Source organism: Oryzias latipes, chromosome 6 (genome assembly GCF_053564925.1).
Source record: "Oryzias latipes strain Hd-rR chromosome 6, Olatipes_Hd-rR_3.1".
Taxonomy (NCBI): Eukaryota; Metazoa; Chordata; class Actinopteri; order Beloniformes; family Adrianichthyidae; genus Oryzias; species Oryzias latipes.
In genome coordinates this window covers 27,671,829-27,685,450 of record NC_136242.1, presented here as the reverse complement: position 1 = coordinate 27,685,450, position 13,622 = coordinate 27,671,829, and the positions used below count along the sequence as shown (strand labels likewise).

At 38.5% G+C, this 13,622-nt stretch overlaps 1 protein-coding gene across 2 annotated transcripts in view; it reads left to right on the top strand.

The window, feature by feature from the left end:
- Nucleotides 1-13,622, top strand: part of necab2 (N-terminal EF-hand calcium binding protein 2) — a 142,892-nt gene that overhangs the window by 119,817 nt on the left and 9,453 nt on the right. For both annotated transcript variants that reach the window (XM_023955968.2, XM_023955967.2), the window contains one exon: nt 10,613-10,725. In XM_023955968.2, the coding sequence (XP_023811736.1) occupies nt 10,613-10,725 (113 nt within the window). The remainder of the gene's footprint in view (nt 1-10,612; nt 10,726-13,622) is intronic.

Sequence of the window (13,622 nt, the reverse complement as noted above, 5' to 3'; positions counted from 1 at the left end):
AAAGCAGCTCCTGTTTATGAAGGGAAGGTGATGAATGTTTGCCGTTTTTATCTGCAGGTTTGGTTCTCTCTGCCTTAAAACAGCCTTGCGTATAAAGACATTTGCTGTTTCATCGGTAAACATTTAAATGAGTGCATCTGCAGCACATGATCGAATTTCAGTTTGTTTACTGCAGCCTTTGAACCTGCTTTCATTTCTCTTTTTAACAACAACTGAAGTCTGAGCTGGAATTTGAAGACAGGATAACATCTGTGGTGTTCACCCTGGATCTGCAGCCTGGCTCCATTAGGAGGGCTGTTATCTCCATTTCCATTTTTAAAGATCAAATTATCTTCTTGGTTATGAGGTAGATCTGAAAATTCTGCCTTTTTTTGTTTGTTTAACCTTTTTCAGAAGTCTGAATAAAAATATAAAGATAAAGCTCATTTTTCTTTAGCAAGGAAGTAATCCATGAAGGTAAAATATTAGCTCAGTGTCAACTGAACTGTAACTTTACTAAAAAAAAAGGAAAAGAGGAAAATCTGCCCTACCCTTTTTTATAGACCAAGAAGCAATGTACACTGTTGCTCAAGGACTACAGCATTATTTTTTTTATTTTTTTAGCTCATTTAAGTAAAGACTCGTTGACTTTTTGAAAAATTGTGATTGGTTAAAGATAACTAATATTTTTACTTGAGTGTAAAAAAGTTTTTTAACTTCTGATCAACTCAAAATGAAGTAAAAATTACAAGATTAAAATAAAAAAAATGTTGTTCCTTTGTTGTTTTTATATATGTTTATTTATCATTATTTATTTATATATTTTGTTTTAAACATAAAAGTAACAAAGATGAAAGACATATACTGAAGAAGATTCTAGTTTGAAACATTTTACATGTGTTTATTATATTTGTTTAAATTTATGTAAGTTACTTTTATACTTTAACGTGCACACATTTTGTTTTGTTTTTTTCTATTTTTCTTATCATTTTTAATAAAAACTGTTCTACGTGGGTACAAAAACCTTTTTCATCGCAGTTTTTATACACAGAAGGCATTTTTTTCACAGAAACAAAAGCAGGGTTATTGCTAATTGTTACTATAAAAAAAAAGAAATAAAGGAGATGTAAAAAACAGTGGGAGGGCAGCAGGAAGAGGATGTCAAGCAAATAGGGGTTTTAGGTTTAGACTTAAGCATCCAATAAGATAAAGGATATATCTTTGAATTCTCATAACTCTGAGCTAATTTGTTGGTTAAAAAAACTAAGAACAGGTCTTCAACTTTGATATTAGCTTAAATTTCCAACCATAAATCTTCAGATTCTAGTCTTTTTACTAGCAAGTTAACAGATTATCATACAGTCAGGACCATAAATATTTAAACAGAAACACATTCTTTCTAATTTAGTTTCTGTACATGACCACAGTGAATTTTAAATAAAACAACTCAGATGCCATTGAAGTGCAGACTTTCAGCTTTTATTCCATGGGTTGAACAAAAAGATTGCAAAAAATGTGAAAAACTAAAGCATTTTTTAAACACAATCCCTTCATTTCATGGGCTCGTAAGTAATTGGACAATTGACTTCCATGTTATTGCATGGGCAGGTGTGGGCAATTCCCTTGTTATGTCATTATGAGTGAAGCAGATAAAAGGCCTGGAGTTGATTAGAGGACTCGTGCTTGCATTTTGAAGATTTTGCTGTGAACAGACAACATGCGGTAAAAGGAGCTCTCCATGCAGGTGAAAGGAGCCATCATTAAGCTGAGAAAACAGAAAAAAACATGCGAGAAATTGCTACAGTATTAGGAGTGGCAAAATCAACAGTGTGGTATGAGAAAGAAAGAAAGCACTGGTGAACTCAGCAACGCAAAAAGACCTAGACGTTCACGGAAGAAAAAAGTGGTGGATGATGGCAGAATCATTTCCATGGTGAAGAGGAACCCGTTCACAACAGCCAACCAAGTGAACAACACTCTCCAGGAAGTAGGCGTGTCAATATCCAAGTCTAGCATAAAAAGAAGACTGTATGAAAGTAGATACAGAGGGTACACTGCAAGATGCAAGCCACTCAGAAGCCTCAAGAATAAGAAGGCTAGATTGGACTTTGCTAAAAAGCGTCTAAAAAAGGCAGCAGAGTTCTGGAAAAACATTCTTTGGACAGATGAAACCAAAATCAACCTCTACCAGAATGATGGCAAGAGAAAAGTATGGAGAAGGCGTGGAGAAGCTCATGATCCAAAGCACACAACATCATCAGTAAAACACTGTGGAGGTAGTGTGATGGTCTGGGCGTGCATAGCTGCTAGTGCTGCTAGTGGCACTGGGACACTAGTGTTTATTGATGACGTGACACAGGACAGAAGCAGCCCAATGAATTCTGAGGTGTTCAGAGACATACTGTCTGCGCAGATCCAGGTAAATGCAGCCAAACTGATTGGGCGGCGTTTCAAAATACAGATGGACAACGACCCAAAACATACAGCCAAACCAACTCAGGAGTTTATTAAAGCAAAGAAGTGGAGTATTCTTGAATGGCCAAGTCAGTCACCTGATCTTAACTTAATTGAGCATGCATTTCACTTGTTGAAGACTAAACTTCAGACAGAAAGGCCCACAAACAAACAGCAACTGAAAGCCGCTGCAGTAAAGGCCTGGCAGAGCATTCAGAAGGAGAAAACCCAGCATCTGGTGATGTCTATGAGTTCAAGACTTCAGGCTGTCATTGCCAACAAAGGGTTTTCAACCAATTAGTAATGACCATTTTGTTTTCAGTTATTTCAATTGTCCAATTACTTACGAACCCATGAAATGAAGGGATTGTGTCATTTAGTTGCTAAGTTGTTGTTCAAGATAATTTTGAGTCCAACTTTCTTAAAGTAAACTTGAACCATTGAAGTCGAGATCAGAAACCGCTGGGGGGGTTTTTATGCTGCAAGTGTGCAGCTTTGCATGTTTGTTTTTGCATGAAACCCCTGTTATGTGCTTGAATGCATTTGTATAACAGCAGATTCTGGTATTTCTAAGATATTTTTAAGCAGTGTTTTAGTTATAAGTTGGCCATAAACGTGTAGTTTTGAGGAGTGAAAAATGTCACATCTTTTTTCCTGATTATTTCAGTTCATTTTCTTGCATGAACTCTTTCTAAGACGTTCTTTCAGTCTGTTATAGGCTGTCCTTCAACAAAGAAAATCCTAAATCCAACCGCCTGAAGCTTTAGGACAGTTTGGTTTGAAGGAGGAAGGCACGTCCCTTCAGGGAATTTGTAGTGTTAAAATGCTGCAGTCAGCAGGGCAGCCTGGGCTAATGTTGCTGTTCTCCATCTTTAATTTTAACTGGAGCTGTCTATCGATTCAAATTTTTAATCCAGATTAATTGCACAACGTTACCTCATGATTAATCGCAAATGTATGGCATAATTTTAGCTGTTCAATAATGTAATGGGAAAATGCATTTTTTTTACAGTTTTAATTTGCATACGAAGACAAAAGGGTAAAAAACATCATGCCCAATATAACGCATTATTGATTTTGTAGCACAGGATAGAAATCTGCAAATCAGAAAATTCCAACTTCCAAAATGAAAGCGGTCTAAAACAACAAACCACTAACCAGAACTTTGACCGTTTAGACAACAAACTATTAAGAATAGGAATACAATAGGCTTTATTGTCATTGTGACAAGTTACATGCACAACAAAAATTTCAGAAGTGTCCTGACAGTCGCCTATAAATAAAAATGACACTATGTTATAATGTCCCATTTAAGGTAAGTTTCTAAAACACATAAAGAATAATAAAATAGAAAAATACTTTCTCAATTTTGTTGCACAAATTAGTCCGCTCATTGCACAAAAATAGTCCACCTATTGAACAGCTAGTCCGTTTCAGCAGCTGTTATGTTGAGTGTGGTGATGGTTGTGGAATAGTTTGTATTCTTCTATAAGCTGCTCATTTCTATGTGGTTTGTATTTACTAAACACTGCAGATGCTTTTTGTCTTCTCTGAGATGATTGAACCCTTTGAAGCCCTTCATCAGTCTGGATTATTTCAAGAATAGAGTAAAAATGAGTAAAGCTGGAGATGGTCACAGCTGAGTCTGGAGGTATGAACCTGAGCAGGTTTTAGTCTGCGTGCTGCATAGCTGGAAAGTTTTTGGGGTTTTTTTGTATACATTTTTTGCAGGTGTCTTTGACGTGTTTTATCATGCAGACGTGCATAAACATACTCAATTCCATTGTTTACTATATGAAATCATATTTTATGAAGGTGTTTTGAGCCTTGTTAGCATTAAAAATAAAGGTAAAAGCTAAATAAAACGGATATTTGCTGCTCTCAGCGATATTTTCTTTTTTTTTTAAAGCAGTTGTTTTAAGACATACGCTTAACATGATAATGTATTTGAGTTTCAAAAATACAGTAAAGTTGACAGCTATAAGTAAGTACATGAGAACCACTTGCGTGCCAAGTTGATGGAAAGAAAGAGAAAAGGTTAATAAAGGAAAAAAAAGAATGATTGTAAGGGGGAAAAGCTGGTTTATTGGCATGAGCTGGAAGGGCAGAGAGAGGAGATTCAGGAGCCGAAGGGCCAACAAGAACAGCAAGAAAAACCAGTTTGTGGGTACCAGTCTTTCCTCTGTTCCCATGGTAACAAAGATTCTCTACCCCCCTTGCAGCATCACACTCATCTGAACAGTGCTCTCATTTTCAGACCACAGGGATAACGACCCACCCTTCCGCTCTAAACACACAGGTGGATGCAAAAAGTGTGTCTGGTAGACGGATACCCTGATGGTTTTACTCCATCCCGCTCTGAGCTTCTCAGCAGAGGAGGATGCTGTAGATCAGGGGTCGGGAACCTATGGCTCGCGAGCCATATATGGCTCTTTTGATGGTCACATGTGGCTCGCAGACAAATCTTTAATTATAGTTTTTTTTTTCATTAGACCAGTCCTTCTCGGGCGCGATGCGATGCCAGAGGCGCGCAGTAGTAGCGGTGCTTAGAGAGAGAAATCTGCGCCAGCGCTATCAGTTACTATTATCTATTATTTCACAGAGTTTGTACCAGCTGGAAACCTTTGAATTGACGTGCCTAAAACTGCGCGCTCCCGTCTCTGAGAAAGAGCGCTCAGTTGCGGGGACGGGATGTGTGAGGGAGAAAGCAGAGGGTGGGGGTAAGGGGTTGTGGGGACAGGCTGCAGGTGAATCGCGCAGGGATTGTAAAAACGTAAAACCCGCTGCCTGTCACTCACTGTGGCGTGTGAGTGTGTGTTTGGCTCCCCGTCTGCATGTGAGCAGTCTGTCTCACATCTACAGAACATTCAGACCTACGATCACGTTTAAAGTCTCAACGCCTGCATGAAGCAGAAACTCACCACGTATCAACCAGACTAGACCATCAGCAAAAATACCACGAGAAATACTCATCATTTATTAGCAACAGAATAACAATGTTATTAAAAAGAATCCACAGACTTATTGTACTTTAAAAATGTTGAAATTAAATCAAATGCACACATTCATTTGTATATTTAGTTTTAAACAAATTGTCGCGGACTGAGTTGGATGGCTGTTGGGCCGCGTTAAAAGTTCTGGAGTTCATTGAACGCGTCAAGCAGAGATCTGATTGGCTCTCAGTTCTGTCGCTCAGCCTGTTGTTAGGTAGTTTGGACCAATGGGGTTCAGCTATGGGCCGAATAAGGGAAATGGGAGGGCTGCAGCGGTAGCAGGGGAATATAAAGTTGGGAGAAGCGCTCTCGTCTCGGCGGGAGAGATTCAGGAGTTGCTGAATTAATTGAACGGCGTTTGTTGCGGTCTGCAGTAACCAGAATAAAGAACTTTAAAAGAGGTTAAGTCTCCGTGCCTCAGTGTGGGGAAGGGACACTACATTATTGTATGGCTCTTTCGAAATTACATTTCAAAATATGTGGCATTTATGGCTCTCTTGGCCAAAAAGGTTCCCGACCCCTGCTGTAGATCATCCGCCTGAGCAACAACTCTCTTTTGTCACATCATCACTTGATCATTTCTTCAGGACCCGATCAATGAGCCAAAGGGCAATTCAACAGAGTGGAGGGCAGAAAAATGACAGGAATTTCAAAATGATCCTTACTCAACTTGTTAGAAACAGTCCAGTCAAAATAATCATGTAACCCTGAACTGGTTATATAACCTGTGGGCTTGGTCAAATCCAATATCAATGACTATTGATAGATAATTACTCACTTCAATGCAGCTGAAGTAATTCATGCTCAAAATTGCTTTTCTGTCCATATCTTTTACTATTAGTTTATTTATTTTTGTATTCTTTTCACACAAAAACAAAGAGATTCATTCTTTTTAAAATTGTATCATTTAGTTTAACAAAAAGCAAACTATTAAGATGTCTAAAGGAGTAAAATATTTACTTAGTCACATCAAGCTCAAAAATTAGAATCTTTTAGGAAGATGTCTGTTTTTCTGCATTAAACCTAAACTTTCACTCTAAAAGAGATCTGAAGTCAGTCATTTAAAAAACACTCAAGTATAGAGTGTTTATAGAGAACTCAAAATCTACCATCAGTTTTAAGGCTATAAAGGGTGACTCTTTCAAAGCAGTGGATGCAGCTTATTTTTCAGAAAAAGAGAATTGCTTAGTAAACAGTATTTAATTTGAAGATGAATTTGGTTCAAAGCTCCTCTATTTGAAATCAGAAAGTTTTCTTATTGTCTAAAAGTCTGCTTTAATCTCTTAAGACCTGGCGTCCCCATGCGTGCATATCACATTTTGGGGTAAATTACCACAGTAGGTAATCCTGCTTAACTGCAGCCCTGTGAATACATGTGTAGAGGGTCAGCTCAAATATGAGCTGAAAAGTGTATATTCCTGTATTGTATTTACTTTATAGGAAACATATAGAACAGCAATGTCCAAGTCGTGTGTAACACTGCTTATAATAATTTTAAGTGAACACTATATAAATAATGGCGTGTTTCTAACTAAGAAGCAGGATTTTCTTTTGTGTGCAGGTTTTTCATGTAAAAACATAGGCAGGTGGTGCTCCAACCTTATAATCACTGGTGTTGCTTCAGATATGAAAACTGAACAGATTGTTTTTATATTGCTTTTTTTATTCCTTAAAATCGTGTATTTTTTAGAAGTTTTAATTTAGTCCAAATGAGAAACATCTTTAAACGATTTAAAAAACCAGCTGGTTTTCTGAGAGTGATCTGCTTTTGCTGAGTTGTTGTTGAAGCTCTGGTTCTGGGGGTGAAACCTGCATTGCCATCTGTTTAATTCCTGTTTTGAGCAAACCCTCCTCGAGGGAGGTGGTAAATGTAGTTTCTCTAAGTGTTTATTTAACTGCATGAAACCACTCTAATATCCCATTACTGTAGTTTGAGCTCATGCAAACGGTAGAAAAGTCGATCAGTAGTAGTTATTCCTGGGTTACTTCTCGTTAGTTAGTGGCTTAGATATATGTTCAGGTGTGTCAGATCCACCTGGCTGTTACCTGTGTGGCTTTGGTGTTATCACAGAGGAGGAAGTGGAGCAGGAGATGGTCCAGATTTATCACCTCTGCAGGGCTGCAGAGTCAGAGGGGAGCAGATGTAATTGCAGTGATTTGGTCTGGGAGGCAGCATGGTTAATGGAGTGGTAGTGATTAGATTAACAGAGACTGCCAGGCTATGTAGTGTTTCTAATTGAGTTGGTGGGATGACCGTGTGTGTGTTCGTGTCTTCAGGTGCTGCAGGCAGAGAGCGGGTTATAATGCTGCCAAGTTTTATCGCCTTTATGGTGCTCCATGCTTACGTGTCCGTGCAGTCATTGCCTCATAAACTACACACACGCTTGGCGGCGGTCTGTACTGAAGAAGAGCCGTGCGCTTCTTCCTGCCGCTGCGCCACGACAGCAGTTTAAGTTAATGGCAGAGCCGAATGATGAACGGTTATTACATGACAGTAAAACAGACAATCAAAGTGAGGCATTCTAACAGACGCCTTTCCAAACAACAGTTAAATAACGTGATGTCAAACAGCCGGATAACAACGGAGGCACTTATTAAAAGAATCTGAGAGACTGATAGTACGATGTGCAGAAATGTGAATTAAAACAGAACAGCCAAGAAACATGCAGGGAGAAACTGGTTCTCCAGAAACATATCATTACCTGAAGCTGAAAGATTTTTTCTTCCTCTGTTTATAGACTCAATGATCGAGATGTTTCATTAAATTGAGACGAATAATAGCAAATTTGAAGTCAACTGCTTAACTCCAAATTAGATGAAGTGTAAGAAATGTAAAAAAACAAAGCCATAGATTAAACAGTGGGAAGAATAAATGTTTTAAAAACCCTAAGTCAACAGATCAGAAAAGGTCATTCTTTATCGGAACTTAATACTCGGGGCAATAAAAGAAAAAGGTTTTTAGATGCAGGGCGCAATCTAGAGACAAAATCAGAAATCAGAATATTTTACTAGACTGATCACCAAAATTAGAAGTTGCCAAAAACATGAATTGGTTTATTTTTTGGGGGGTGAAATATAAAGTGGCTGCACGGTGGCGCAGTGGTTAGCGCTCTTGCCTCGCAGCAAGAAGGCCCCCTGGTTTAAGTCCCGGCTGGGGGGACCTGAAACTTAACATCAATGGGGGGCCTCCGGGGTCTCCGGCCAAAAGGAGGAAGGCACATCCCTTCATGTCCAAAAACATGCTTCATAGGTCAATTGGCAACTCTAAATTGTCCCTAGGTGTGAGTGTGAGAGTGAATGTGTGTGTGATTGTGGCCCTGCGACAGACTGGCGAACAGTCCAGAACGTCCACTGCCTTCGCCCGCAAGTGGCTGGGATAGGCTCCGGCAGCCCCGTGACCCCAAAAGGGATAAAACAGTAGAAAATGAATGAAATATAAAGCTTTTGGTTTTACGTTTGTACTAAAATACTGTTAGTCAACTTAAACCTAATTTGTATTAAAGTTCTTACAGAAAAAAAACTTTTTAAAAACAAACTGCCATCTTCCCTGTTCCAACAAAGTTGTTGCTAAAAAGATTAACATTATGTTCTTTTGATCAGATTTTCATGAATAACAATGTGTTGATGAGTCTCCTAGTTCATAGTCTTCCTTTTAGTTAAATGTGCAACTGCTGTCATCTTCATTTTGTTTCTTTATTTATATCTATAAAAAAAAGATTTTATTCACATTTGATTCCTATTTGGTCCTCTAGGATCTGCTTGAGTCCTTTGCTGAAGTTGACAAAAGCAAAAAAAAAGAACAAAATCGCTGCCTGGACCGGAGTATTCCTGAATTTTCCCCGTTGGTTTGAGCCTGTGTCAGTATGGATGATGGTGATTTTGTGGAAATTTTTTGATGAAGAACAAAAGCAGATCATTCCACAAAACCTCCAAATATAGTTTTTATGGAGCCAGATCAATCACAACTGACTGAAATTAAAGATTAAATAATGGAAGATGAGATAATGGCAAACATTGTTTGTGTGCCAACAAATGTCTGGTTAAAACTGCTGACGTTGATATAGAGCGGTCATTCTGAAGTGTGTGAGCGGCTTGCACACAGATAATCCCTTCAGACTGAAAGTGAAGCTGCTGCTTTTCCTTTGTTGCTGATAACTCACTGGCTGCACTTCACATTACAAGCATCCTCCCTCCACACTCAGCGCTGATCTGAACATGAGCACATTTCTCCAACTCCCACTCAGGAGTCAAGATCCAGAGGTCAATTTGAGGGTTTAGTGTCTTTCCTGAGGACATGAGGACTGAATGAAGAGATTAAATCCAGCAGGACATCAATCAGTTCTGGATGGGAAATCTTGAAAAATATGTTACACGTCCCAATAGTTATTTCAATGCAGTAAAGATTAGTACAAATGAAGAATAAATATATGAAAAATAGCATTTACTTTATGAAGCTTTGTAAGAAAAGAACTTTTTAGTTCATGTCCTCAACTTGGACCAGAAGTTATCTTCTCCAGTCAGTGAAGAGAGCAGATAAATTTTTCATGACTAAAAACCAAGCAGGTTAAAGGGAAACAGGTTTGAGTTTATACTGAATTAAACATACTTTGTTTTTTAATAGAGACAATAAATAAAACTGGTTTTATCTATTGTATATCTTCTCAGATTAATTTTCTTCTGTTTTTTTTTCATATTTTGTTCCTCTTTCAGTGCTGAATGTTTTTCAGAAGAAGTCTGTCCATCTACCTGACAGAGACATGGTGTTACAGTCATGTTTGTCTCTACCTTGTTTGAAGAAAAGCCTTAATTTGGTTTATGTTCCTGACGTAAAAGCACGACCCACAGATCTGTGGGAGTTCTGATGGTATTTTTGCACAAAAATATCACAAGGTACTAAAAGGAGCATCGAAGTGTAGGGATTGTCAAGAGTTTGTATTTGCTGTAAATATGTTAAACTGCATTTTAACACAAAAACATTTTTTTATGTGAATTTTGACTACAAAACCATTTACACAAGATTCCAATTGTTAGTATTTAGATTTCTTGCATTTGGGTGTTCAGGAAACGAAACAAAATAAAAATATTACAGCACTTCATTGAAAATTTCGTTTAATGGTAATAATGCAATTATACCAGATATCTGATGAAAAAGCTTAAGCAGCTCATAGGTCCATGTTCCTCTGCAGTCTCTGCTGCTGATCCGTCAGGAGATGGTGGTGTCCCAGAAGAAGCTCGGCGAGTTCTGCGAGGCCCTGAAGCAGTACCTGAAGAACGTCTCTGCTCAGAGAGACTGCTTCCAGTAAGTCTGGTTAACCTTTTTCACTGAATACATGTTCCTCTGTCATTGTCGGGGCTTGGTTTCATTTTCCCCTTTCTTTGGTACCAGCTCACTCAGCCTCCTCTGGTTCTGTCAATTTTAGTTTATAGACAAAAAGCTGCTCTGAGTAGGCATTACTCCATTATATTTGAGTAATCACTAAATACCAGGTTGCCTCAATCAGTGGAGTGCTAATGCAGGCCAGCATACCAGCTGAGTACATTCTAATGCTTGTTTTATGCCCTGATATACACATTCAGCAGCCCTTACAAAGCTGCACCTCCCACTCAGAGCCTCGGAAACTGTAATATCCACAGAGATTTCTCCAACTCCCAGATTTAATATACTGCATGTATTGTCCAGAGTCATATTAAGTCTTTGCCTTTGGCAAAACTAAAAGGTTCTGCCTCTTTTGCACAACTTTTTACATTATTGTGCTGCCAGTTATAGAAGTTTTGAAGGTAAAGGTTCTGCAGAACAGAGATGGAGGCATAAATCTGAACCGCAAAAGTGTTTGGGAAGCCACTAAAAAAGACAGATCCCAGGTCTACAGTTAACTGCATTCATCAATAAAAGTCTGTAACAGAGTTGGCAAATCTCAAAAATCTTTTTTTTTTAAACATTTCATGAAATGAATACAAATATTTTTACAAAAAAATGCATGAGTGGTTAAAAATCAAAGATTAAATCTTGCTTGTTGATGGAGTTTCAACACAATTTTCTGTAAAAGCTGTATGACATTTTAAAAGTAGCTATTGAAGATGCAAAAATAACAAAGTGACTTTAGGAGCAAGTTATGCTAAAAAAAAGAAAAAAAGAATGACAGAAAGAAAAAGAGGTCAAATTTTGAACTAAAAATGACATTTGGTCCACAACGTTTCAGGAACTTTGGTACAGGATCAAAGTGATCCAGATTACCGAATCCTCCGATCCGACTCCATGAATAGATTTTTATACCATTAATTTAAATATTTGCTGGACCAGACTTAATTTGAATCAGATCTCCCTGGATTAGGAATTTCCAGATCCATCCCATCCACAGGATCAGAGACGGGGTCTGAATGATCTAAACTAGGAGCAGAATAATCCTTAATTCCTGGATCAATTTGATCCAGGATTCAATCCAAAGTTTTGTTCCAGCAGAGGCTTTTTAATATGGATTAAAGGCAGGATAGGATCACCACATCCCAATCCTCAGGATGATATATGGTTTGAAGTACCCAATTTCAGATTCAATCCTACAGGATTATGTTTGAAATACAGAGTTTAAGTGATAAAAATGTTTAATATGGACATATGGTGTTCATTTTGTCGCTCCTAAACAATGGCGCATGTACTCCCAGTTGGAAGAGGTTTGGTGCAAAATGTTGAAGCGGTAAAATCTCGTGAATCTCGCTCCAGGATTTTTCTTTCACAGCTCTATTGACTGACTGTTTGGATAAATCTATTGCAGTACACCCCCCCCCCCCCCCCCCCCCCCCCAGATTTCGCCTATTCTCTGCTTTCCAAGTTTACAGATCAACCAAGCATGGTAAAGCTGCCCGATGACCACTTCACCACCAACTAAAAGGACTGCCACAGCAGACACCAAAAACCTAGTAATCACAGCCTTGGCAAGGCAAGACAGGTTTATTTGTGAAGTGGAAATTCAAAGTTCTTCAGAGAAAATCAAACTTTGGTCAGTGGAGGCATGGAACAATCCAAGCCCTTAAACATGGTACAGCTCCTCTGGAGGTAGGAGTTTCCTCTATCTGCCAGGTTCTTTTGGCAGACGTTCCCAGCAGATACTTATTACCAGATTCTGCCACCTGATCTAAGTTACCACCAGGCTGGTATCAGCTGACGGCTCAGTCCTCTCCACACCCCACTGGCAAAAGCAAATCGCTAAATGACTCACTGAGGAACTGAAAAACATGAAGATTTATGATGCTGATCTGAATATTGGTTTATATATATGCAAAATATGAAATTAGCTTAATAAATCATACAGATAAAAATGCCTCGGATAAAGATGATAGAAAAAAGATGATTCTGAATAAATATCATTAATGGAAGCCAATCACAGGGAAACGCTTCTTCTCAGCACAAACCCAAACTTCTCTGCTGGAGCCCAGCAGAGCACTAAGCTGTGGTCAGTAAACAGCCTGCAGATGAAACCGCGCTGGCTATTTGAGCAGGTTTAGCAGCGCACTTCTGCCATATCTGTTTGTACTCTGTCGTTAAACTAAATAATGCATTAGGTGAAGAAGGTTTGGTGATGCAGGAAGTGTGCTCATTACTTCTGCACAGCTGTCTGCTCGCATGTGCAGCAGCAGACCTTTCTTTTTCTTCTTTTAAACTTCCACAAGATGACTGGAGGAAAGTTAGCTTCTTCTCATTATCTTCGGGGGACGCACATGTGACTGCACCCACAAATACGCCATTATGTCCTCCAGCAGAGCTCACAGAACTCGTTTATTTCCTTTCAAACCCCACGAGGCATTAAGCCAAACTCTCACTACCCTCTGCAGGATCAGAAGAGAACTGCCTGATTCAACGAGACAAAACCCTGAAGACGTTTAGTTTTAGGAGTCATTTTTGAGAAATTAGTCCTTATTTTAATCAACAGAATCTTTTGAGAAACCAAAAATTATTTTAAGTGTTATTGAGCATATTTTTAATGTAAATTCTGTCTTCAGGACAGAAAAATAAATCGTTTTAGGGCAAAAAATTCCTTCCAGTGAAATAAAAATATATTTTGGTTTGAGGTGTTTCCAGGAAGTCTCCCTGTTTATATCAGTAACCTTTAAACACAACATTTTCTGCTAAAGAGCCTCAATGTGTTTTCTGTTTTCTTGGACGTTTTGTGGTAGAAGATTGCGCATTTCATTTTTTAAATG